The sequence below is a fragment of the Agelaius phoeniceus genome, chromosome 9 (assembly GCF_051311805.1).
Source record: "Agelaius phoeniceus isolate bAgePho1 chromosome 9, bAgePho1.hap1, whole genome shotgun sequence".
NCBI classification, from domain to species: domain Eukaryota; kingdom Metazoa; phylum Chordata; class Aves; order Passeriformes; family Icteridae; genus Agelaius; species Agelaius phoeniceus.
The window spans coordinates 11,418,013-11,445,689 of record NC_135273.1 but is presented as its reverse complement, the minus strand read 5'-3'; the positions used below and the strand labels follow the sequence as shown (position 1 = coordinate 11,445,689).

Below are 27,677 nucleotides of genomic sequence, written 5' to 3'. Positions count from 1 at the left end.
ACCGTTTGGTGGAAAACTGGGGGCCAGGCTGTGGTGATTCCAGATTGCAGGAAGCTCAGGAGACACAGAAATTACAGACATGGTGATGTTAACTGCTTTCCTCCAATGCTGAAGCAGGGGGAACAAAATGAGATGAAGACTGGATTCAGGTGTTACAAAAAAGACACATGCTTCCCTTTTTGAATAAGACTGGGTTATATTAAGCTCCTACTTTATTTCCTTGAGTATTTTTCTTGACTCTATCCAAATTATGAGAAAGATTTGCTGTGTTTATTGTCAGACTTTCTTATAAGAGGGAAGACTGATAAGACTGTGCTGGGATTAGGTGGAAGACTGGATCCCTGTGGCCTGGGAGGACTGCAGGATGAAAACTGCATGTGTTTGAGCAAGATTGGCAGACTTCTTCTGAAAGTAGGGGAGTGTGCTGCTCTGGAGATGACCTACTGCAATGGGAGCCACAACTCCCCTCAACCCCCCATGAAACCCAGTCTGCTACTGCTTCCTTTGGCCTCAGTGGAGATCCACTGCTAGAAAACACTGTGAATTCAGTTTTTGCTACTTAGTAAGTCGTGATTTGACTAAAAGCAATGGCTTTCCAATCAATAAATGCTCTGCTCTCCAAGGAGTATTTTAGAGACACTCTCTTGTGTGTGGTGGTTTATGTCTGTGGCTAAGGATGTTGTGGAACATCCAACTCTTTAAGCATGAGGCCTTACAGATGTTTCTCACTCCACAGCTCTCATCTGTGTCAAAATAAGGCTGCTCTGTTTAGAATTTTGATTTCACAGTTGAGGACATGGGCCTGGTGCGTGCATTCCTCTGCCTCAAATCAGCAGTGAGCAGCTCAGGCTATTAGCTTCTAAAAACTTCAAGTTAAAAAAAATCTGTGTGTGTGTGTGTACAAACACATGCATGTATGTATATGTAATACTCAAGTGTCTTGACTATTCTTAGCAAGGTTTTATTATAGCTAAATGGGTGTTTGAATTGAAAATCACATCCCCACACTTTAAAAAGCTGTTAAATATACACACAGAACATTGCTGCTGCTTTGGGCAGGAGAATCTCCATTCCCAGGCTGTGTATCCCTTTCCCTGTGTTTTGTGTCACACTGGCAGGGTTTCAGCACCTGCTGTAAGTGGCTGCAGATGCTGGGCAGGGATTGAGCCCATGCAGAGCTCGAGTGACACGCAGGCACTTCAGATTCCCAGCTCACTCTTAGCTGAAGGCGTGTTAAATCCAGGATATGGTCAATGGGATATGCAGAGTGTTTGCTTGGTACATATGTAGGCTGTGTCCTGGGTGTATTAGTCTCACAAACCATGTGGTATTGCTGCCTATTATGGGATGTGTCAGATTGCTTGCAATGTCTCATGCATGTTGTTCAGTCTGGGTAATCTTGGACAGAAGTGTAGGAGCCAGGTCTTTAGAATTTTAAATATTAAACAGAGATGAATAAATAAATATCAAATTAAATGTTAAGAACTTGGTGAGGTTTAATAGCTGCATAAAGCATTGGTGCATGAGTTCTAATATGTCTGTTCTGGAACAAATCAGAATTAATGTCTTGGAGTGGAGAGAGGAACTTGGATTTTTTTTTAACTTTTGTGATTAAACCAGTAGATTTTTATTCTAAATCTGTAGTCAGTGTTCCTCTAATCTTAGAGCGATTGAAACCTTCAGGGGCACCTTATCTCTTATTTCACCTATTTCAACATGAGCTAGGTCCCTCTTTGAGTATACCTTTCTCATTAATATTGGAAAGAAACCTAAGTAGAGCTTAGTGAAAACCCCAAAATTTTTGACAATTAAAATTAGGGAAGATTAATTCCAGCTATTGATATCAATGTCTTAGATTATCTACATAGTTATTTACCAGTGAATATCCATTCTAACCAAGATGATAACCAGGCCAGCACTGTAAGATTCCTGAGGAGCATTAACTTGTTTAACTGCACTCAAAGCAAATGTGATACATTGATCCATAATGGATAGGGGAAATAAGAAAACAGAAGACGTTATGATGCCATTATAAATCAACAATTCCTGTTGTGCAGCACTTCTGAAAGGATCTTTCAGAATTACAGTACAAAGAAAGAAAATGAGAATGATCTTATGCTTGAAAATTTTATCTGTTGAAGAGAGTTTGAAAAGACTGGCACTTGTTGCCAGGCAAAAGAGATAAATAACATAGCCCATGAGGAAAGATGTAAAAGGCAATGTGGAGGGAAGAAAGAAATAGCTACTAAGAGAGACTAGGAAGAATTATTATGAATAAAACAGTAGGTGATCACTGAATTTATTGACTGATTTTCTATTTGATTGATCAATAGTTATTTAAGGATGTCTATCATGTCGCTGGAATGGGATTGGATAATTCTGCATAAATTGATATATTAGGAGAAACTCTTACCCTCTCTTGCATGTATAAGTTTTCATTGTGTTCACAGTATTGCTCTGGTGTAACCAGGAGCCAATATCATAATCTTCTTTCATTAATAATACTTAAAATTCATACAACTTGCAAAGCAAGTCATTTATTAGTGAGAAAACATTGAAATATGTCTGGACTTATGCACTATAACAGAAGGAGCTAATTTGATGATCAACTTTGCCATTTAATGTCCATGTCTGTGGTGTTCAATTACATAGCTGTGGTCCAGTGAGTACTTGTTACTGAAGCAATATCACTTTCCAAACTGAGGTGCAAACATAACCTACAACTGTCTAAAAAATGTGATTTCCTGACAATTACCAAAACTGCGATGGTACTCCCATCTGCAGAGCCTACATTATAAGACACGGGGATCAGGGATAGTCATTTGGGATGAGTCTAGCATACTGATACTTTGGAGAATTTCTTTGTTAAAAAATAAATTACAGAGGGAATTCTGGGAAAGGTATTTTTCAAGCAAGTCTTGTATCAGGGTTTCTAATGGAATTGCTCAGGTAGCTGAAAAGTGTTGAAAATTAAATAGGCTTTAATGAAAATGCTGATTATTTTTTAGGAAATTCTATTTTGAGTGAGATGGTGTTGTTTGGAGAGAACCTTTTTATTTTCCTACAAGTAAACAAATAATATCAGTGCTGCTTGGTTCTATAAAGAGAGGATCAGGAATGATCTGTGTGTTTCCTTGTCAACAGATCAAAAATTTCCACTGAAAATGAGGGAAAGCATGAGCAAATGTCACCGCTTATTTCAGGCAGTGAGGAGAGTCTGGGCCACAGAAGTCCCAGTACAGTGTTGCTTGTTTTAGGGGGGTCTGAGGGGTCCCAAGGGACATGAATAGGGCAGTGCATTCCCTGGGAATCAGCTTTGCTGTGGGGCAGTGCTTTTTGCAGAGAGCAGCATTCCTGTGGGCTGACCCATAGCTGCCATAGAGAGCTAAGTACTGCCAAGTTAAAGGAGCTGCTCCTGGCTGCCCAAAGGTTCTGTGCCTTTGGCTCAGTGGTTCTTCTGGGGGGCTGGACTCCCACCTTGGATGAGCCTGGCTGCTGGTGGAGGGGGATGACATTCCCAGTGCTCACCTGTGTGAGGACTGTGTCTACAGAAGCCTGGGTATCAGGAGATGGACAGAAATAGTGGTGGAACTCTTCAGAATGTGTGACATGAGGACTGCTGGCACTACTGCTGTTACAGTGCTGGTGACCTAAGGATGTCAATGGGACAAAATTTACAGGGAGACAGTATTTTTTGTGAGCTGGAACTGACAGAGTTAGAAAAGGACAGATGAGATTTTAGGCATATTCACAAGATCCTAAGGGACATGAGAAAGGATTTGGTTTCTCAAAATTGTTTTTTCTCTTTTTTTTCCCCAGCTGTAGATCTAGGTCTCATGTTTCCATTCCCCTATTAATCTTGTTGTGTTGTGTAAACCCTTCTGCTTGTGGCTTTCCCCCCAGAGATCCTACCAGTCCAGTCTGGCATGCAGTTATTGCTGTCCCCCTTCCTCTCTCACGCTTCTGTCTCTATCAGCACTTGGAGACCCTCAGGGTTACTTTGGCCTTTTTGATTTGAGCTGGCTGTAAGTGCAGAGGTGTGTGGATGGGTGATCAATACCTGTCTTGGTGGTTTTTTATGTCTTTATTTTTCTCCAGGATGCTGCAGACTCTGCTATCCCAGTGGAGAGGAGCTGAAGTTGTTCTGAGTTGTAGCTCAGACATTCAGCACTTTCCGTAGCAGTCACAACACCACTGGGTATAGAAGACTCCTCAGACTTAGCAGCTGATACCTGGTTTGGGTTTGGGGGTGATACAGGCCAAACAAATGCCTTTGGAGATGGACCCTCTCAGATCTCTCTTTGACTGGTGATCTCACAAGGGCAAGGAATGATCCCTGCAAAGTTTGATTGAAAAGGATTGGCATTTTGCTTCAGATCCTGCCCATTTCCCCTTTAAAAGGGAAGTGCTTTGCACCACTAATCAGAGAGGCTGATGTGCAGTGCCTTATCACTTTCCAAGGCCTTTAAAGAGTGGAAGCATGCGTACCACTTCCCCTTTCCATCCCTTGGCATAATTTATCAAGGTGTTTAGCTGCAGGCTGAAACTCAAGTGTCTTGTCTCTCATTGGCCCCTGCTTCTACTTCTCCTTCCTGTCTTCTTTCTATGCCATTTCATTTGTGATTCAGTCTCCTGGGAACCCTGGGAACTGCCTGTCTTTCTCTTGAGTCTGTATTCCTTCAGGTTGTCCCAGGACATATGATGAGCCCATGTTCAAAAAGCCAAGCTCCTCTCTTGGTGGCCCTTTGTTTTGAGGTTGATGTGATGAAGGAAGAAAAGAATTTGAGGGCAGCTGGAAAGAGAGACAGGGTCTTGGCTATGGTGGGGTCTGTGGTGTTGCCATTTAGGAGCAAGGGATGGTGTTTACTCACATCCTGTGCATGCAGCAGTGTAGAAGCAACTGCAGTTCTTGTAGGAATTGTAGGAATTGCATATGGAAAGTGAAAAGTTCAAGAGAAAATGCTCTTCTGTGATACTGATCTTTTATCTGGCTCTTCTTCGCCTTCTGAAGTAAGTTTGAACTTGGAAGACTTTTGCCTAATTCAGGGAGTTGCACAGCAGGGCAGCCTCTCAGCCTGCTCACTGGCAGGAGTGAAAAGGAGCAAATCCAGAATTTCTCCAGAGGTTGTTGTATGGTGCAGCTGAGTGGGAGTCTTACAGTGCACATCTGAATAACTCCTCTGGCTCAGAGGAACAAACACTTCTGCCAAAATCTGTTGAACCATTTCAGTCTTCTTTTGCATCAGAAAAGTTTCCTTAAAACATATGCAGATGTCAGTATTCACCCACAATCACTGATGACATCTTACAAAACCTATGGATAATATTTCCTTGTTTGGATGCCTGGTGTCTCATCAGAGCATGTCCAAAAATTTCAGCTGAAGTAATTTGATGCAAAATGGCATTTATATACTTTCTTTTTATTTGAATCAATTTCTGGTTTATCAGGGTGGATATATTTATAATAACCTTTTTTTCCACAGCCTCAGTAGAAATAAAAATACTTGTTATTTATAATTTTGGAATTCAGGTGGGGGGGACATTTCTCTTTGAGGTGTTATAGAGGGGGATCAGTTTCCTGATTCTAGAAGCTACATATATCTAAGCCCAGCTCAGAGAAGTAGTTTAATATTATTACTGGTTGTAACTATGCTTGTTTAGGAGCACTTGAAAGTGCTTATGGAGGACATGAGTGTATGTTTCAAGTTTATTGAGTATTTAGGAATAGGCTAAATGAGCATATTTGCTGAATTGAAGTAATTTATCAGGTGAATAGGCTTCAACCAGTAGCCACAGCTGAGTTGATGCTAATTCATAGAGATTCCTGACCTTGGTTATCAAACTATCAATTAAAAAACTTAAATAAGTGGCAAATTTCCCCAGGAATCAAGAAAGTTGTTATTTTTGGGGATTTTTTTTTTTTTTTTTTTTTAAATTAATGTGAGACTTCTCAGCAGTGAAACAGGATAGAGGGGAGAAATTAAATGTTCATTTCCCAGTATAGAACCATCTCTTTATTTTCATAGAAACGAAATACACCATGTTCAAATATAAATTTCTTTCCTCCATTTTTTCCTCCATTAACTAGGAGCCAAAGGTCTTAACAGAAATCAATCCATGCAATTTATTTTTAACTTCACCCTGCTTAGCTACGATTGATTTTTATCTTTGCGATCGATGGTAGAGCAAACGGTTTGGCGGGACAATGGAGCACTCTCCAGCTTGTAGGGGCTGGTCTTTGAGTCTTTTATTGAAGGAATCATTAAAAGCTTATTATGAAACTAATAGGATGAAGACGTTTAAATGATGAACACGATTACACCTGTTTTACTGGTGAATAATGCCTGCTAGAGCTGATCTCCTCTCGCTCCTATTTAAAATGCTGGACAGCACTCCAGTGGGGGAAATTAATCCATACAGATGAAAGAAAGTGCATCCCACGTGCTATTTAAAAGCTCTTGTTAAAGCAAGACAGGCAGTAAGTAGTTAGCTACTTTCCTATTCACTGCTGGGTGCTTTTCATCCATTTCTAGCACAGTTTCATTTTTTCTGTGCCAAATATCACATTTGGAACTTCAGCCTAACCATCTCTTGATAAAAAAAAATTATTAACATTTTCCCTTATTTATTTATTTTTTATTGATTTTCTTTCTAGGGCTTTTTGTGATGTACTTTGTTTTATCACTCTCTCCCCTCCCATCACGCTGTCTGATTGATCAGCTGAAGATGTAAAGTATTGCTTTGGCAAACTCATATGTTTCCTCTGAAATCAAAAGGAGGTTTAATGTGTACAATTATGCTCTTCTCATAAGTCGATTTCTGTGTGGGTGATGTGCACCTGCAGCTCAAATGTGGCTTGTGTTTTGGTGTAACTGCACATTTTCTGCAGGATTTGCTTTTAAAACAAATGCAATACTTTTACTCGAGATTACTCTGTCCTTTAGCTGTGTCATCTTTGCTATGAGGGGAGAGGGAGCTGAACAGGGACTGGGCCAGTATAATAAATGCTGCTTTGTCACAGCCAATTTTCTCTGATGGGTGTGATGCTCTAAAGAGTGTCATGTTTTCTAAGTCCGCTGAATTTACCAGGCAACTTGAGAGTGCTTTATGCACAGAAATAGCACAGCACACTCAGGTAATTGCATATTGTTCAATGGCTGTGCAGAAGGCATGATGTTAATGAAAATCACTGGGAGATAATTCAGACGGGATGGTACCTGTCATGATGGAATTTATGCTAAGGCAGTGGAGAACCTCACTACACAGAAATATCTGGAAGATTGCTTTTCCTGGTCATAGTGGGTAATCAAGAAGGAAGAGCATTACACTAGGTTCATGTTCTTCCTCATCTTCCGAACCCCTTGTGACTGGAATTGTGGTTAGGCTTGGGAGAGGAGGCACAACTTTTCAATTCTCATACTCACAAACCTGTGCAGGGCCTAGGCAGGGCTGTCTCTGAAGAACCCCAAAATCCCTTGGTAAGGGTGTCAGTGGAGCAGCCTGCCTGCTGAACTTGCCATGACTCTTCTGTGCTTAAATCCACAATTTGATTTGGGGGACTTTATGCTCACAAGAAGGAGAAAGGGAACCTAAAGTTAAAGCAATGTGGAGGGATGCCAGGGCTCCCTATGGAGGTGGAGAACACAGATCCAGGATGCTGCTACAACACTGATACCAGCTAATTTGATGTTATTGGAAAGGAGGGGAACTCCACAAGCAGGGGAATCACCTTGGAGAACAAGTGAGAGGTTTTTTGAAAATAACATCAACTATATACTATTAAGAACTTAGTTATCAACAAGAAGTGTAAAATTTGGTTCTGTGAGCTTTTTGTTCACTTTCCTGCAAATTCTTTGAGCAGCAGGAGGCAGATGGGGTCCTCCTTAGCCCAGGGGCCTTTCTGAGATTTAGTAATTTCATGTTTGTTCCATCGATATCTGCCTTACATTGGAGATTATAAGTCCCAGCATAAACCAGCCAGGAAGATGATAAAGAGGCCTCATACACAGTGATCTACAATTCCCCACATCATCTAGGGCTTCTTTACAGTCTGAGACCTCTTAACTCATTCTGCTTGCCTTCCAAACTCTTTTAGATAAGAAGGTGTTTTTGCCTAAGATGACCTTCAATCTAAAGAAAAAAAAATAAAAGGAAGCAAGCTTCAAAGCTTGCTTTTAAATAATCTTATTCAATCATTAACATGAGAAATGGCTTTGTGTGTTCCTAGACATGTCATAGAAATTACTGAGATAAATAGATTCCATGACAAATTTTATGTAATTTTCTGCAGTCTTGTGAACGTATTTGTTTTCTTCTATGTTTGATGCACTCTGTCTCATTACAGGTCAGGAGGGGGAATGAGCCAACATATGCAGACTTTCAGGGCTTTCAAAGAGAAATTTCTCATGTTTCTCTTCTTAAGTGCCAGCTGATGTAAATTAGATGACACTTTTGTCTTGAATGTGGAAATATTAAAGAAAAGTAGTACCTCATGAGTGGAGGGAGGAAGAAAGAACACAGGTTAGGGAAGACAGATGTGTTTAATGACAAACACATTTGTCCATGGGAATAATTTCTACTGGCCAGAAGCCCAATTAAACACATAAAGTAGAAATCCAGAAAAACAGATTAATGATCCAGTCATTAGCAATGGAGGAAGAAAAAGACAAACCCAGCTAATTCTGTACTGAGCATGACAGATGAGCTCACAGCAAATAATTGGGTGACATTCATCAAATGTGAACTGAAAGGAGGCATTGGAGGGCAAAACACTGCCATAATCTCTGGGATTTACAGTGTTGGAGCATTTGCTCATAGGAAAAGGAAAAGTTCATCAAAATAAATTAAGTTGGGCCTTCCAAAATTCATTCTGTACCACGGTGCTTGCCAAAACTTTATTGGAGGCTTGATCATTTTTTTGGAACTGTTATTACTGTGCATGTAAATCTTGCGAAGATGAGACCCTGGCTGGGAAAAGCTTACACAGCTCCTGCCAACAGAATTGTGGGTGGCTTCGTATTAACTGGCTCAGAAAGACCACAAACCTCAAATATTTCTATTTCTAAACCTTGTCAAGGTGACCTAGTCCAGGTGGAAGCCTGAAAGGGAGTTTAACTATTGCATACTGAACTTTAACAGTATTTTAATCCTAACTTTCTGCATTTAAAAACCAACCAAACAAACAAGTAATTCAAACAAAGCCGCTCCAGGTACCAGTTTTCAGTGGGATAAAGCCAAAATAATGGTGTAAAGCCTTTTGAGTGTGGCAGATTTCTAGTAGAACCTGTTGTGGCACAGAAAGTAGAAGTTGATCACCCCTTGATTTTTTTGCCACTCTATATTCACTGGATTAACTGGAAGATTGTTGGACTGTTCCCAATCTTAATTGGTCATCACAGCATTTACAAAATGTGTAAATATTCATGTCCTCATCTACAAGTTGAAGACCATGTCTCAGCCCATCAGAAGATGTGGATATTGAGTGCAGGGTTCTTAGCAAGTAGTCACTGGACATACTCAGTTCATGTGAGAATTGAGAATTTGGGGTTTCCAATGGAGGCCATAAATATTGAAAGTGAAGAGGGGATATTTAAATATTCTCTGTGCTATTTAGACAATATCTAGAAGTGTGGGAATCCTTTGAGTAGTGCTTGTGGAGTCGAGAGATATAAAATTACTGCAAACATGAATTTTGCCTTTCAGCTGGACTCAGTATGAATCAACTGCACAGTCTGTTCTCTCCTGTGAAAATTTTATTTTGATGTGGAAGTATTAAATGGGAAATATATCTTTCAGAAGTAGCACTCACTGACCTTATTCAGCCTGCAGAAGAGAAGGCTGCAGGGAGACATTAAGGCACCTTCCAGTACCTAAAGTGGCTGTAAGAGAGCTGGAGAGGGACTTTGGACAAGGGCATGGAGTGTCAGGACAAGGAGGAATGGCTTTGAACTGAAAGAGGGTAGAATTAGATTAGATACAAGGAAGAACTGGATGATCTTTAAGGTCCCAACCTAGTGATTCAACTCAGAGCAGGACCCTGAAATGCTCACTGCTGTGCCAGTGCACTTTCCATGAAGTGAGAGTCCATTGACTGCTGTTTTCTCCCTGTCTCTTCTATTGGCTTGTTCTGGGTCCGTAGACAAGTTGCTTTAGATTTTCCTGTTTGTGTTTACCCTTGGCTTTAGCTAAATGTTATCTGTATAGAGTTTATTTGCTGTCATATAGGCCATTCTTATGACCTTATGCCATGTGTGCTATAATAGTAGCTGGTTTTGTTTTTTCTCTGGAGGGTGCTAAATACAGTTTTGTTGACATTACATGTAAAAATGGGAAAAAATCTGAAGGGGAAGTCTTAGTGTAGAAGCTGGTCCTACTTCTAAACCTCCCTTTCTTTCCAGTTTTTCAAACTGTCAATGGAAAAGCCTTGAGTTGATTAGATATCAAATTTCATGACCAATAATAGCATGTCCTTCAGATGGCAGCTTCTCCAGGGAAGAAAGCCACTATCTAGAGGTGATATCATTGCTGAGAATACGATTGATGCTCTTGCAATGTTCTATGTAAGCTCATTCTCAAATATCACTGTCAGATAAAGGAAGTATATCTAGGAGAGAATCTAGGACCTTTCTCTTAGCTTTATTGGAAACCTAAGGAGCCAACAAGTGATATTCTGTACAATAGACAAGTGCTTTGTGCATTATTTTATCTTAAGACCTGCAAGACTGCCAAACCATCAGAATGTAGGAAATTCACTGATGTAAGCCTTGTTTTAGCCAGGTCTGAGATGGTGCCAGAAAGAACACCTACAGCAAGAGTAAGTGACTCCTGACAGGTTTTAGAGCCCATATTTTACGAATTATCCGTGTTAGATCCCATTGATGCATGGCATTTTCGCATAGGCTTTAGTTCATTCAGTCCATAAAACTGCAGATTTGGATGTCTATCAGTTCCCCCCACGCACATCCATTTTCAGAGAGTATAATTTCAGAGAAACCAGTTTCATAGTGACAAAGGGCATCTAAGAGCTTAGCTCCAGCTTTCCAAGAGCACATTTACAGTTAGCAGTGAATGGTGCTAGTGTGGATCTCTGCTGCTCGTCACTGTAAAAGGTTGTTGGAAGACAATCCTGGCCTCAAGGGACTTACAGTGCAGACAAGGCTGAGAAGCAGCAAAGAGGGATTATCTCCTACTTACAGGGGAAGAACAGAAGCACAGAGACTTTAAATTACTTGCCCAAGGTAACTGAGCTGGACCACGTGATGAAACCAGATCCTTCTTTTCCTCCCACTCAGCACTTTTTTTCCTGAGATGTTAAAATCACACTGGATTTGAATCATAAGAGACAAAATGGAAAGTTCAATGGCACAGCTTAAATAATTCTTCATCCCTCTCAGGTTTGTGATTTCTTTGGAGTTACCCAGATGCCTTTAGGGATGGCTGTGAAAATACACCTGTACCATAGAAAATACATAGAAAATACACCTGAAAGAAAGCTTGACAAGCACTTTTAGAGGTGTCATCACAGAGTGTCTCAGAAGGGTCATCACTGACTTTCTTTGGTGTTTTCATAGGTGACAACTGGTGGAAGAGCAACTTACTATGTGTCATACAGACGGGAACCTTTTGCACAGATCAAATTACCCAAATACTCCCTTCCTAAGGTGAGTCCACCATTTGTGAACATAGACATGTGATCTCTTGGGAAGCCAAATATGTGAGGTTCCATAAGGTGAAGTGCCAGGTCCTTCACTTGGATCACCAGAACCCCACACAGTGCTACAGGATGGGGACAGAGTGGCTGGAAAGTGGCTCAGTGGAAAATGACCTGGGGGTGTTGGTTGACAGCAGGTAAACATGAGCCAGCAGCTCCTGAGGTGGCTGAGAAGGCAAATGATATCTTTGTATCAAAAATATTGTTGCCACAGGACTAGGAAAATGACCTGTAATAATACAGATTTGTTGGTGGCCCTGATTTAGAATTGCATGCTATAAAATCGGGGTACTTTTGTAATTTAAAGATCAGAAGTACTTTAAGGCTAGGTGTCATGGAAAAGTCTTTGAGCCATGTAAAGGAGGATTGTTTATGCTGCCTGTAGTTACTAGAATATTTTTGCTGTACAGTAATAACTATCTGTCATGTGCAGATTAATGAACTCTGCTGGAGTTGTATGTGTGTGAGGTTGGCACCAGGGTAATGCAATATTTCCACTGCAACTGGTAAAAACAGATGGAAGTCATTGGGCATTTTGCTTTATTTTCACACTGTTGGAGTAGGTTGGGTACCTCCTTAATCTTTAAGGAATTACAGCTTCTGGGCAAGAACAAACCTCCTGATTTAGTCTTCCTTTGTTGAGGGAAATTGCAAATCTCCCACTGATTGTACTCACTGGGATAGAATTAGGCCCTCAAATGGTTTTTCTCCCCATCTCATGCCGATAGGATATGTTAGGTCTATTAGAAATAGCCCCAATTTAATCAATCCTAACTTTTCATCTAGATACCTCACACAAAAGATTAAGATGCCTCCTAGGCACGATGAGGATATTGAGCTGATCTTCCTCCAGATATTCTTTCCTGAAATCAGGTCACTCCATCCTTTGGGAGACTTCCAGAATTATGATTTCTTGATGCAGAAAGAGTGCAAGGAATTAATCAAGGCCTCTTGGCCTCTAGAGAAATTTTAAGTAGGTACAAATAGATAAATGGAGTCTCATATAACCAGAGTCATTTTGCTTCTAACTGAACCTGTGTCAGTTTGTTCAACAATAGTAGCAAGAATGAAGTGCTCCAATACTCATCACCACCCTGAAAGTAATTTCCATGAACCCCTTTAAAATAATACCAAGAAAATGCACTGTCAAATATCTTTGATATTAAAACTAAATGGGGAAACCCTTGTTAGACTTTTCTGTATCTTGGTCAGCAGCAGAAATCCAACAAATTTAGTGGGTGGATTATTTGATAGCCCCTATATTGTGGGATAATTATCTCAGATAAACTCTCAATAGAAAAGTGTGTTATTAAAAATCACTATCAGCAGTAGCTCAAACTGATACCTATACCTCACTTTCAAATAAATGTGAACTCCAAGGTTTTTTATACCATCTCTTGCCAGCTGGAAGCACAAGCCCATTATTTCAGCATGAGAATGAAAATTATCACTGCTTTTAGCCTGGTGCCATATGATGCTTAGTGACTATGAAGACTCCAGGCTCCAAGGCTGTGAATCTTCCATGAGTAATAAAACCGACATACAAATTTATAAATAAAAAATGAAACCGGATGAAATTCCTTGAAGGTACCAAAAATGAAGAAAGCAAAAACCCTTCACCCAGCTGGTGATTATTTAAAAAGTGAAATGCAGAAAAGTCACAATGCTGGTAATTTATTGGCTTGCTCTAACAGAAAGTTGTTAAACATACCTATAATTCATGCTCCATCTCCATTCTTTCATAATTCATGGTAATTACTACATGTCCCGAAGGGCAAAGAAATACAGAGATCCTCAGTAACAGGCCTTTTGTCTCCTTTTAACAGGACATGCATATTATCAGCACAGATGAGAATCAGGTGTTTGCAGCTGTTCAAGAGTGGAACCAGAATGACACCTATAACCTGTACATCTCCGACACCCGAGGGGTCTACTTCACCCTGGCCTTGGAAAATGTGAAAAGCAGCCGAGGACTGGAGGGGAATATTGTCATTGACCTTTATGAGGTATGCAGTAAAGGTCACCCTGCAAACAGCAGCAATGGGCTGCTAGTTCAAGCAAGTGTAAATCTCTTACCAACCTCCCAGGATTTTCATTTGTTTTAGGATTGCCCTGAGGCATTTCCTGGATTTGATGCTGAGGAGACTCATGTGGAAACAGATGCAGTTATTCTGCTATAGGTGCACCAACTGGTTGGGTTCAAGTCAATGACTAGTTAGCTAAGTGTCATTTCCAAAAGGGAAGACCATTATCCTTCTCATCCTAATGTGGATATCCATAGAAAGACTAAACACACCTTTTTTCCCTTGGGCATCTAGAGACACCTGCTCACAGGCAGGGAGTCTGGACTGCACCTTCATGAGCACTGAACAGTTTGTGAACTACAACCAAAAATTTGTAGGTGCCACTTGCCCAGAGATGACAGATGGACAACTTCTACCCCAAACTATCTTCCATCCTCATGCTTCTTCCAAGCCTGTCAGCCTTGGCCAGCAGCAGCAGTGCATTCAGAGCAATTCCAGTTCCTGGCTTCTTTAATATTTGTGTTATTATTTGTGTTATTATTTGTTGGGTGGAAGATCTGCTGAGATGCAGGGCTCAGTGTTTTGCCAGCAGCAAACAACTAATGAGTAATAGTAATAGAAATGGTTGCATCAGGTCCCACTGATTACTACTGTTACACAGAGAAAGTTCTTGCAGCTGCATGCAGATGTTATGACTATATGTTTTATTATTTCAGCCAGAATAATGCTCATTTAGCAATATAATAAATTAGTTTATAAAAATCCAGGTAGTTTAAGTCAATGAGGAAAAATTCACAAATAACACATTGATTAGTATGAAGGACAGAGTTTATGTTTTTTCTTCACCTGGTTAAATATATTTTCCTGCCTCTGAAAAAGTATATTTCTTTGTTATGATGAACCAGCTAAAATTAACATGCATTGTCGCACATTCCTGAGCAAACCTGTGTACTCCCCAGTGGTATATCATAGACTTTTCACTGTTAAATGCTAATAAATTTTTACAGAGTCATTTAAAGAATAGTATCACTCCAGGGGCTTCAGAGTAGAAGGATTTGCATCCTGACAGTTGCCAGGAAGTTGCAGATTTTTGCAGAAAATTTCTTCTTCCTGTCTCATTTTCACAGCTGTGCAACAGAGACCAGACTCAACATGAAATCTTCTTGGGGATGTTTTGACAGGACCATATTCTGCTGGAATGGGTTCTGCTGACAAAAATCAAAACATTTGAAACAACTGGCTTGATTTGTCAGAATTTGGATGTGGAAGGAAAGCGAAGAAATCAAGTTTGCAAAACATCAGTGTCACAGCATGTTCAGGATTCCCATCTTTTGTATTGATTTTTTTTTTCTGGTACACAAAAAGATCCCACACTTCTGATGTGATCTGTCTCCCCTGTTCTGGCAGTCTGTGGAGGCAGTGGGACAGACCCCATCCCCAAGCTCACAGAGCACAAGTGTGACCTGGTGCATGCTGCACCTTCAAGATCATCATCAGCATATCTGCAAGAACTCAATGAAATCCAAAAGTGGGCTGTTTCCTAGGGATTTGCTCTTTGACCATCCTTGTCTCTTTCTTCCAAAGAGAGAAACCACACAAGACCTTTCAGCTTTGCAAGATATTCCTTTAGTGCCATTTGATGTTCTAAGATTTGACTGAGATGCCTTCCTTGCTTTTACAGAGGCTTTCCTCTCCTGAGAGTGCTCAGATGGACATTGCTTTTGGCCTGTTCTTCCGATGTATTTTTTTTCATCTCTCTCCCTTTTTCCTAGGTAGCAGGGATCAAAGGCATATTCCTGGCTAACAGGAAGGTGGATGACCAGATCAAGACTTTCATTACCTACAACAAAGGCAGAGACTGGCGTTTGCTACAGGCACCGGACACTGATCTAAGAGGGGATCCTGTACTTTGCCAGCTGGTGAGTGGCAGATCTTTTCCAAGGCACAACTGACTCCTTCAGAGCTGCTTATTGAAGTCACTCGGTTAACAAAACTTCCCATCTTTTCTCTCTTGACTTTCTGTGTGTTAAATGAATTCAGTAAATTTCTTTATCTATATTTTTGTAGGTTTTAAGGGCAAATTCTGACCATCTTTCTTGATGTATTTAATAGAATTCAAGTCAGAATAAGAAAATTGCTGGGGAAAAGTGCTCTAAGTCAGATTGTTGTTAAAACAAGGGCAGACATGCTTGTTTGTAGTGCATGGTTCCTGCTTATCCATCAAAGGAACATATGACCTATGTGTGCTAAGAGCAAAGGGGTCATTTTCAGAAGGATCAGAGCATCTGTGTGCAGTCACCAAGGGTTCCTCTGATATTTAATTTGATGAATATTAAAGCTTCTGCCTTTTGTTTGTTTTCTGTCAACAGCCCTTCTGCTCACTGCACTTGCGCCTGCAGCTCTCAGAGAATCCGTACACTTCAGGGAGCATTTCCAGCAAAGAGACAGCTCCTGGGCTGCTGGTGGCCACAGGTAAGAACATCAGTGCTTCTCACTGCTCACCCATACCTCCCTGGGAGCCTGAGAGTACATGAGGTATTCCCCATTGGTGTAAAACCTTTCAGCTCTGTTTCAGCAAGTGCTGACCTAATTCACATTAACTCCCATTTGCATTGGGCTAGGAGAAGGCATATGGCCCCAAGTCCAAAAAGTATTTCAGGTATTTGTTGCTCTACAATAACCCATTTGCAGATCTAAGTGCACACTTTCAGGGTGCCATTACCCAGTGCCTTTACTAGATCCACTCATGTTGTTACAACCACTGGACATGTCTGCCTGTTTGCTGCAGGGGCCATGAGGGAAAATAGTACCCAAGGGCTGCAGTCCTGGGAGGTGTCAATAAGTCCCACCTTTTGAGTAGCAAGCACAGAGTTGTCACAAAGCCTGTCAGGTGAAGCCTGGGCTTCCTGGGTGCCTGTCTTGTGCATGACACCTACTTTTAACTCTGTACTGCTGCAAGACTAGCAGCATTTAATCAACACTGCATGGGCCATTGGTGTTGTGGGCTGTTCTGCAAAATAGTGCTCTGGCAGGTTGTGTTGTTTAAATGACAGCCTGCTACAATACTTCATGGTGGCAGTGGCAGAGCCACTGTACTTAATCTACAGGATGGATGGGGCTACCAACCACCCTCAGCTCTGTGGGAGCTGCTGGCCAACAAAGTGCTTCCTGAATGGCTGGTGCTATTGAAAGCTGGCCTCTGAGCCATGGAGGCAGTTCTGTGTTTTCAAATGGAGCCTCCTAACTACACTCAAATATGTCTGAATAGCTTAACTGTTCTTTTAAGGCTCAGTTTATCTCCTTGGTCCTGTTCAGCATAGCAGTGGCCTGCAAGTGTGGGCAGTTAGCATATTGTCTGCATGAATTTACACTACCTCCTCCAACCATTTTCATTCTCATGTCCTTCTGTGCTTCAGTGTGTTTGCCAGACTGAGGCAGAACCTGAGACGGGTTCCCTTCATGACATTTATATCTCAACAAGGGAAATGCCATGTGATTTCCAGTTCACTGATCCAGGCCAAATGAAGTGAGATAATTTGGTTCAAACCTCCAGATATCCCCATGCATAGCCAAGTGGAGTCATCACTCCTGGCAGGTTGCACTTGCTGGATGGATGCTTAGGAACAAGCCCTACTCATGATGCTGTAATTACAAAAGCTTTTTTTTTTTAACCTTTTAGGAAGCAAATAGAGGCAGCAGGACTGTGAGATTCTAGGCATTGATCTGAATTGTTAGTAAATTAGGTTCTTTTCAAACTGCCAGTGCATGGGATGAATGCTTTCCCAGTCTAACAATTAACCTTTAAAAGGCAGAATATAATTTCTGCCTTACTGCTTTGTAGATGAAAAAACCTTACCTGTTGGGAATATACACATCTGTTTCCACTAGCCAGTTTCTCAACAGCAGGAGTATCTCACCATGTTGCTGAATGTATTCAAGGATAAGCTTTGCAATTTTTTCTCTCAAGTGTTTGCTGCTCAAACACTTCATTTACAGTGAGGCATTTCCAGCAATGATTGGAAACTTGGACACTTGGTACAGGACAGAGGTTAGATTCCTGCAAATGGAAGAATTATGTTTTATTGTCTAATTGTACAGCTGCTGAATCCTCTTGACTTGTTTGGGAGTTACATTTTGTGAGGTTTAATGCATGCAGCTGAAACTAGAGGAAGAGAATGAAGGAAATAATGGAACAGCTTTGCACAGAAAGACAGAATGAAGTGATAACAATTCTTGCCTCTTTACTCCCTTTCCTTGCCTCCATCTATAAATCCATGTTGGAAAATTTGGAGTTTCCATTTTGGTGTTTAAAATATAATGATACAAAACTTACACTGCTACCTTTAAATCAGTGTCTAATTCTTGAGGACTTCCACTCATGATAAGATAATGGGCTAAGAAGATTTTTGAACTGGAACAGTAGATTTATCCTCTTGAACCTGGATGTCCCTATAGACTGACCTTCTCTATGGTTGCCCACATCAGGTTTTCCTTACAGCCTCATCTAAAACAGTTGGTGACTCTTGCTGGTGTCAGGGAAGAAAGTTAGGTAGATGGACAGTATGATATTGCCCATATCCTGAGCACTGATGAAAACACCCTTCTTGAGTTGTGCTGCCTCCCAGAGCCAGAACTTTTTTGAAATAGCATTGACACAATAATGTGGTTAGTTGAATTCTCTGATGGTAACAGGAGAGTATCAACCTATTTTAATTTCTAATTTTCCAGCATTAAATGTCAGAAATTTAATTAACATTTTCATTAGCGTGTTCATCCACAGAAGAATGTCTGACACTTGTGTTGCAGGCAATATTGGCTCTGAACTTTCCTACACAGAGGTTGGCGTGTTCATCTCTTCTGATGGTGGCAATTCCTGGAGACAGGTACGTATTGCACAGCAAAGGAAAGCACCGAGCCTTTTGCTATTCTTCTGACTCTTCACTTCCCAGGGGAGTGGAGCATTCATGCAGTATTTTGTTTGCAGATCTTTGAGGAGGAGTACAACGTTTGGTTTCTGGACTGGGGAGGGGCACTAGTGGCCATGAAACACACGTCAGTGCCCATCCGGCACATGTGGTAAGGAAACTTGTTACTTTGAGAGGGTGCCAGTGTCTATAAAATGAGCAGGTGGAGTCATTCTTATCTATGTTTTACCCCAATTTTGGTTTTATTGATGAATATCATGATTATTGCACCATTTTATAAAGGTACTGGCTCCATACATAATCACCTACGATTACTCTTTGCACTGGTAATGTACTATGAGCCTCCAGGTGGGGTTTCTTTCCTACAGACACACATATACTAAGTCATCCTTTGGGCTTCAGGTATTTCTGAGAGGATGTGTCTCTCGTTTCTACATTTTGTTTACAGAATTTAACATTAATCTGGTAAGACAGATAAAGGGAGGGAGAGGAGAGGGCAGTAGGTGTAGATAAGGACAACAGAGATATGTTGCTAACCCCTCTAGTATTTGACTATCAATTTCCAGAGATACTGTGGTGGCAACTGATTAGAGTTGGAGGTGAAATAGGGCAAAATGTTTTTTTCAGTTGAAGACACTGTTTTGCTATAAATGGGTTATAACAGCCTAAACACTAAAGATACCACTCAAAATTATCCTCTTCTTCGCTCTTGCCTCTCTGACTCCTGCACCAGTTACACATTCTGAAATTCATAACTAACACCGTTTACAGAAAATGGCTGTGTTAGTACCACCTTCAATTTGGGGCTTGATTGACAGAGGGGCATATCTAATGGACTGACCCACCCAGCTTCTAATGTTGTTTAGAAGTGAATTAGTTAGAAATAGATTTCAGAAACAAGATGTGTTCCTGTGTACAATACTGGGTTGTCTCTCAGCTTGATGGTGCTAAGCACATGTCTATTACTTTGCATGCAGAACAGGAAATGTGGTCTTCAGTTAAATAGAAAGAGAAAGCAATGGTGTTTGGCAGTAGTGATGAGGTGTTAAGGGCTCCTCTACCTGAGTCATTATTGTACAAAATCCTCCAGTGAAACTGCAATCATTCCAAATCTGGACACCTCAAGACAGGCTGACTTCACCCATTTACAAGGTCATGTTCCGGAGATGTACTTTGAAGACATTAACAGATACTTTTTCAATATAAAAAGCTCCTGGACTTAATGTTTCTGACCTGACAGATAACTCTGGGATGAATGCAACATAGATTTCTTTAAAAGTTTGAATATATTGCATTTGAGCCCATTTCTTTGCCACCTGAAGCAAAGAAATGACTGCTTTAGTCACAGTGTGATAGTGGACTGTTAACCATGGGATATATTGGCTCCATAACTGGACACACAGAGGAGAGCAGTAACAGGGCAGACTCCAAAGGGTGAGCTGCAGACTCCAGTCTGTGCTGTGAATGTGTTGGGCTGTGACTGGAAGCCTCTGATGGGTAACTCTGTTGTCATGGCATAATTAAAGTGCTCTCAGGAAAGAGGACATCAGAACCATGTCCCAGTCTTCAGACCAAACCAAGGATGAGTCAAGGAAGGAGAAGTTTGTGTTAGCCAAGGGTGGGTGTCACTAGCAGTGGGTGCATCAGACTGCAGCAAGTTGAGCTCTGGAAGAGTGAAAGGTGAGCCCCTTACGGAAAATGCTAAAAGTCATGTATTAACCATTAGTTACTGCATTATTCAAGCCAGGCGCAACTGTTTTAATTGTGTCTTTAATTTTGAAAGCTCTTCAGGCATAAAAAGCAGGTTACTACAAGTGCCTGTACTTACATATTGGGAAAGATTTGATCACAGGTTGACTTTTCATAGGAGCCGACAGCTCAGTTCACCTTTGTTTGCAGAGGCTCATTTCAGATGCTCTCTTTTCACAATATCTCCTGAAATGGTGCGTGCAGTTCTGAGTGCCCTACCCACTCTATTAAATGAGTAGTGATTTAGATTTGTTATCAATAAGCTCCAACAGGTTTCCTTCAAAACTGTACCCTTAGGGGCTTTGGAATTTGCTTCATATTGCTTCAGTAGGCACCTGCTTTATGGGCAGGAGTGGAATAGATTAAAGGGTACATGTAAATCCATTAGTTCTCAGGCTGAGACATTGTACAATAAGTTTCATGCTGGAGAAAAGAGGGGCGGATAATTGAAAAGCTGAGAGAACTTTAGCTAAGCTAATGAAGCATGCTGTGCCCCAGAAGTTGAAATGCTATTTGGAGAGATAAGCATGCAAGCAGAACGCATACAAATGCACAGGTGTGTGGGAAGATACATACATTTAAATAAATAGATTTAGGGCAGATAATCCTTCTGTGTGCTGTTGTGCTCCCAGAGTTCTGTCTTAGGTGTAAAGTTCCTATTCTTGCACAGGTACATTCTGAGACAGGTGAAGGTGTCTTGTTAAGTGACGTGAGGGGCAGAGAGTTAGGGAATGGTGACTGCCAGTCTTGGCTTTCCACACTAGAGATCTGAGGTTGGTGTAACCCACGGTTTATAATACACACTACAGTGGCCTCTTGGTCCTTTGGTGGTGTGTTAGATACTGTCCTACCTGCTTGGAGCAGGGGGGGATTCAGTGTCCACCAAGAGTCTCCCAGACAGATCCAGGTGCTCAGATGCCTGTGTGTGCACACACTTTGAACATTCCTCACTCCCACAAATAAGCTAAATTTGCCTTTAAGTACTCATAAGGCTAGAGAGATTGTAGCTAATGCCATATGGCATTGATACAGGGATGGGTCAAAATGTCCTGTGGTGGTGAAAGCAATTTTCATGCATTCAGGCCAGGGTTGCATGTGCTCTGAGTGGTGCTTCATGCCAGGTGCTATTCCAGACCCAGAAACAGGTCTTGGCAAAGCCTCTTGATCCCTTGAGGTCTGATGTACAGCTGCATAAAGTATATACATGTCCTTATTGCCAGTGTTTATGCTTTCTAAAGCTTTGATCTTTAAAAGTCCATCAAGAGCATGAATTTAGTGGGCTGGGAAATGGCAAAGATTGGTGCTTGTCTGTAAATCCAGCTGCTGGAGCTTGCAGACCTTAGCCAACATTTAATTGCTACATTTGCTCTAGAGTAAGTCTTTTTATATGTATAAATGTTGTCTACTTCTATCCCAGGGTGAGTTTTGATGAGGGAAGATCCTGGACTAAATACAGTTTCACATCAACACCACTTTTTGTGGATGGATCCCTTGTAGACCCTGGCATAGAGACCCAGATAATGACGTAAGTATAGCAGCTCCAATTTTAAATTGTGATGGCACAAGGGGTGCATGGAGATCCCCAAGTTCATGGTTACCTCATGATGTTCAGTGCAGCATTGTGTAGCTGCACATGCAGTGTTTCATGAAGGCATGGTGCTGTTTTGTGGGTTTTGCTGGTGGCCACAGGCCTGGCTGGCATGTTCTTGCATCATGTGGCAAATAGATGATGAGCCAAGCTCTTTCCAGCAGTGATAGGGGCTATAGCAAGGAGAGATGGTCCCAAGCTCTAGCCTGGGAGTTCACATAGAGCAGTAGATAGATCTGCTTCTCTGGAGAGTGGTGTAGCCTTGGTCAGGTTGCACCTAGTGACAACCAGGGGTCCTTTCTCAGAATTACTGCTGAGGTTGCATTCCTTGGATCTGAAGGCCCAGGGACTGCAGTGCTCTTCAGAAGTCAGAGATCTGTATGGCTGTACCTCATGCCAGTTCTGTGCTTGCTCCAGTTGTGCAACATGACTGTCTTTTGAGATTGCTGGTGGGTATGAATATACCCCAACCTTGTTGCTTGCATTGTGGCTGTACATCCAGTTTTAGCTCAAGATAAAAGTGTTCTCATTGTGCATACGCAGAGCTGAGCTCAGAATAACCTTCCTGTTCTGGGGTGTAGAATGGCTCACCCATCCCATGGAAGGAAGAGCCTGGGATGGCGCTGATGGTGCTGGGACCTTCCTCCTCCCAGGAGTGCTGAAGCACTGGATAAGGCTGGTGGAACCAGTGGAATGATGTTGGCCCAAGAACAGGCCAGGATTTGAGTTTAACAACCAGGAAAGGGAAGTTTTTAGGTTCAAAGGAATTTTTAAGAAGTCATCTGACCTCTTGCACAGAGCAGATCAGAGCACTGTGCTCTGGGGCTCTGAACAAAGCGAGGACAAGATGCACTGCCTTCATTGGTTTCAGAAATGCCTTCCTTACCTGTGTGTCTTTGAACTGGCTGAAACAGCTTTCTGAAAAACATCAGAAAGCAAGGTAGCTAAGATGCCTTACACTGAGGCATGCCTGTGAAGCATACCTACCTTGGCATGAAGAAGTGCCTTTGGTTAATCACATCAGATCACACTGTTGCACCCCTCCAGTTCAGGGGTATTCATTATAAATTTCATCTTGCAGTCAATCTGCTTTACTGCATCTGCACTTGAAGTTCCTGCACATTTTCACTGCTTGCAAGAGAAAAGAGATTCAGGTCAAGTTTATTTTCTTGTAGGCTTCTGTCCATCTGCATACTTATACAGCATAAATGTGTGGGTGGAGCTCATTGTTGGTGTCACAGGGAGTAAGAAACTGAGTGCCATCAGTTTCTGATGAAGTTGGAACAGGGTAATAGCTGTGTGTCTTAGACATTTCTGCTACTGATTTGAATGTATTCTAACTGCGTTGTTTGATTTGTGTTATGCTTTTCAAAACCAGCTCTACATCAGCTTTACACAAACAGAAGTGACCATGTTCCTATACTTGAAGTTGAGCTCAGCTGCAAGAGAGGAGCTGGGGAAAAATAATATTTTACTCTTCTAACAAATGGTCATTTAAACTGGCTTCTGTGCCATCTATGCCATGGCAGAAGAAATGTTTGGTGCTGTAGCCTTGGAGGGCTCAGGAAAGCATAGCTGACTCCTGTGCAGCACATCCATATCCCCTGTGATAAACTGTCTTAGGAAGGACAGACTAAGTAATTATGGTTATACTTTACACAGCAGCACTCCTCTGCTTTATTCCCAAACAGTGCTGGAGCACAACAAGGCAGCCTCTGTGTCTGTCACAGACAGCCACTGAGATTTTATCAGGGTAGAGGTGGTGTCAGTTCTGGTGGCATTGCTCGCTTTTCCTTTATTCCTTAACAATGCCTTGGCTTTGACTTTTTTTTCTTCTTTTTTTTTTTTTTTTTTTTTTTTTCAAAAAAGAAAGGTCCTTGTTTTGTAGAAGAGTATATCTGTGCATCTCTTGCCTTGCTATCTGCAAACATTGCCCTGTTTTTCCCTGTTTTTGCAAAGAGCAAAACTGAACAGCATATGATATACCTGCGAGCCTTTTCAGGAGACTGCTGTGAGCATCCTGTTGGGAAAACACATATGCCAGTTCCCAGCTAAAGATTAGAACCTGCAATTCTCTTCACTCTGAGCATTTTTTCTGCAAATGCAATGACAATGTGTAATTTTCTGTGTTGTTTAATATGGTGTTTTTCTGTGAAATTCTTCATGCAATGTGTGTCACTTTCCAGCTGCACACACATGCAGACACATGCACACACATGTGCAGAAAGACAGAGCTGAACTCACATGAATCTGCACATCAGCACCTTCATTGAAATCAGTGGAGCTAATCAGTTGCAACTAGCTGTGGATTTAGGCCATTTGCTTTATAAATCAATGCAGTTTTCTTTTGAGATGAAAAATGCATTATAAATCTAAGGTTATTGTTATTTATATCTCTGTAGTCTTCTGGTGGAGAATGTAGGAAGTGAGTTATCTTCCTGAATATCGTGTACTAGGTTTGTTGAGAACTTTTTCTTTTGAAATCTTTGCAGGCATATTACCATTATTATTGCAATTGCTATTGCTATTGTTATTGTCTTTATTATTACTGTCATCATTAGCAGTTTTAAAAACCATTCTTAATAGTCTGTAAAAGCCATACAAAGAAATTTCACATCACACTTGCAATGAATGTTCTGAGAAATTTCTATCCACGAAAGGAACTGAGGGGGAAAGAGCCTGTTTATAAAGCTGTATGTAAACCATTTCTATACAAACCACTTAGGTGCTTCTCCCAGTGAGAATTTTAGTGAACTCATCTATAAGGGCAGTGTAGGGTAATGCTGAGCTTGTGGAAGATTTGGCTGAGAAGAAATCAATGTATTTCTATTGCTACTTGCCACCCCTGAACAAAGATTACACAAATCTTTGGTGGTGCATGGAATTCATGTTTGTGGGTAGAAACCCCAACAATTTCAAGAAACTCATGAGAGGAGCACAACAGTCTGGGATTTGCATCCCAAACTGATCATAGGGTCTTAGACTTGAAGCAGCAGTGAGGCAGAGAGACCAAGGCTGTGGTCATATTTGTGTGCTGCCAAACTGGGTAGGTTACTGGCTTTTAAAAGTTCGTCTCTCATCCCTGAAAATGCAGAATACTACATCTAGTGGTCTCAGCTGATTCCTGTTAGAAAAAATTTCTTCCATAGGTTAGCATCAAAGTGTTCTCTGTTCACCCATTTAAAAAAAATAATATTCTGAGGGGAATGTGTATACATAGTCATTATACTCCAACTATTATTAAAATATTGCATTATTAACAATATTTTCATAATACTATTTTATTAAAATCAATATATCAGTAGAATGATATTTCCCAACCTTCATTTTGTGCCACATGCTGTGAGAGGCTCTCTGGGCTGTTGAAAGGAGCAACCCTTTTAGCACACAATTTTGTACCACTTCATAGCTATTAAGTGAGCTTTTTCCAAATCTATCTTATTGTATGAGTATCCTAGGCTTTTTGTATCCTCTGTGCTTTCTGCTTTCTGCTGTGTATGTTGTCCTAAACAGTCCTAAAAAACTTGTCAGTATGGTAACATCCGTAACTTGCTTTATGAAGGGGCTTTATGTGATTCTGAATATCTAAGAGTAGTCTGAATTGGGAGCTGTTTTTAGCGGGGTGTCTGACAGGATGTCTTGCAGAGGTCTGTTCTAACCTAAATTATTCTATGATTCTGTATGGCTATAATGCTGCAAGAATTAATTATTTGTTTACCAGCTGGAGGGGCTCAGTTAAGAATGTAGTTTTGTGATGCACAGGGAAGCATCACGAGACTGTGTGAGCTGGTCTGCCTTGAATGCTGCCTAACCAAAGTAAATCCACTGTCCTTCCTCCAGTCCTGGCTCATCATCTTCTGCAGTTCCTTTTGTTGTTGCTTTGACACATCTCTCATCTGACAAGAGAATCAGTTCAGCTCCTTTAGTGCAGATCTTTGTACCAAAGCACATTGTGGTGCTGGGTGCAGGTCTGGGGAAAAGACTGCAGAACACACAGGGTCCTCTAGGAAAATAAATGCATAAGGGTGGTGGCTTAGACATGTTCTCGGATGAATGCCTAGAATGCACTAGCCTTTTTGAAATCTGCAGGTTTCTATGTTCTGTGCTGTACCCCTCACTGTTAATTAGTGTATCTTTTAATGATGTCATGTTCTGATGGGTCAGATCTAACATTTCTGGATTGACAAGCCATAGGCTCAGCACGTTACTTGTCTGACACTGTCAAACAAAGGAAAGGAATCACAATGCATTCCCCTTCTAGTCAGTTGTGATATATCCAAAGTAGTTTGTACCATTCACATCAGAGACAAGATGTTGTCATGGGTCCAGAGAAGGGCTTTATGCTGTTCCAGCTCTGACTCATAATTATTACCCCTGCCACTTCATCTCCTGCGCTAAGCATCTCTCCAAACCTATTTTAAGAGGAACAACCTTTTTGCTTCACAGCCCTGCATCATTTTAGTAGACTCATTATGTGTGTATGTGTGCAGACACTCATTTCCAGATGGGGATCATTAAGTTTCTCTGTACTGATAAATAAATATTTATGTCGACACACCCACATGTGTATATAAATTTCTATGTAGTTCTATGCATGTGAACTTAATGATCTCTATATATGTGTGTATGCATAATTGAGCATTAATATTTGCAGTGAGCTGAAAGTTGGTCTATCAACACTGCTGTGACTGCTGTCCTTGGCTATGTGTGTTAGGAAATGTTCCTGGTTGTAAATGAATAGGGTACAAATCCTGGCCCTTTCCAACACCTTCTTGTTTATGTGGCCATGCAGCTTTACCAGAGATGAAATGGGAATAATTCTTTCTTTCCAAGAGACCCATAAAATTACTGGCAATCCATCATGGGTGGCAGAAGAGTGAGGAAGAATGAATAAGTAATTAAAAGATGTTGGAAATGTTGAGAGGGGTGCCAGGGGAGGTTTAAGGTGAGAAAAAAAATATTAAGAGCACAGGCCACACTGTGTCAAACCAGAAGTCCCTCTATTTCAGTTCCATCTTCCAACAGTGGCAAGTACAGGATGCTAAAACTATATGTATTATACTAAATTATACTAAAAATATTATTACCTTATATACTTCTCACATTTATAGAGATTAACAAATAAGGAACTTTCTTGGCCAAACATGGTATTCTTTGTATTTCTAAGATATCCATGAGTTTTCCTATTTTTGAGAGTTTTCCTTCTAAATACTTTGAAAAGGTTTTAGCAGCCACCTTATCCTGTGGCCAGGAGTTCCATGAGTTACTCTTATTCTGAAGAACTGACTGTTGGAGACATCAACAAAGCAGATACAGGTATGAAGGCAATGTGGACAGATTCTGATTCACAATCAGCAGAGATTCAGCAAACTGGGGATGAGAAAAGGACAACAGCTCCCAGGTCCAAGCTCCCACTGAGTTCAAAGTTACATAGGAGCCAGGAGTAATTTTCCTGTCTTTGTCTGATAAGGTGATTATCATATTTTATCTTCAAGCAAGGCAACATCTGCTGCCTTTTGTTCAAGTCTTGCTGTTACATTAAATGCTAATACAGGAAAGAAAATTACAAGCTGACACAGTGTCCTTGAAGTATTCTGCCCCTTTGCCTAGGGGTAGGGAGCCATGGATCTGCCACCTCTGAGTGGGTGTACTGAGAAAAATGGAGGTGAAACCAGTGCTAA

General features: G+C 41.1%; 1 protein-coding gene across 1 annotated transcript in view; it reads left to right on the top strand.

Annotated features, from left to right (window-relative positions):
- Positions 1-27,677, top strand: part of SORCS3 (sortilin related VPS10 domain containing receptor 3) — a 266,927-nt gene that overhangs the window by 192,945 nt on the left and 46,305 nt on the right. The window contains exons 8-14 of the mRNA XM_054637549.2: positions 11,571-11,660; positions 13,537-13,716; positions 15,507-15,653; positions 16,104-16,206; positions 18,541-18,617; positions 18,719-18,810; positions 21,826-21,933. Of these exons, the coding sequence (XP_054493524.2) occupies positions 11,571-11,660; positions 13,537-13,716; positions 15,507-15,653; positions 16,104-16,206; positions 18,541-18,617; positions 18,719-18,810; positions 21,826-21,933 (797 nt within the window). The remainder of the gene's footprint in view (positions 1-11,570; positions 11,661-13,536; positions 13,717-15,506; positions 15,654-16,103; positions 16,207-18,540; positions 18,618-18,718; positions 18,811-21,825; positions 21,934-27,677) is intronic.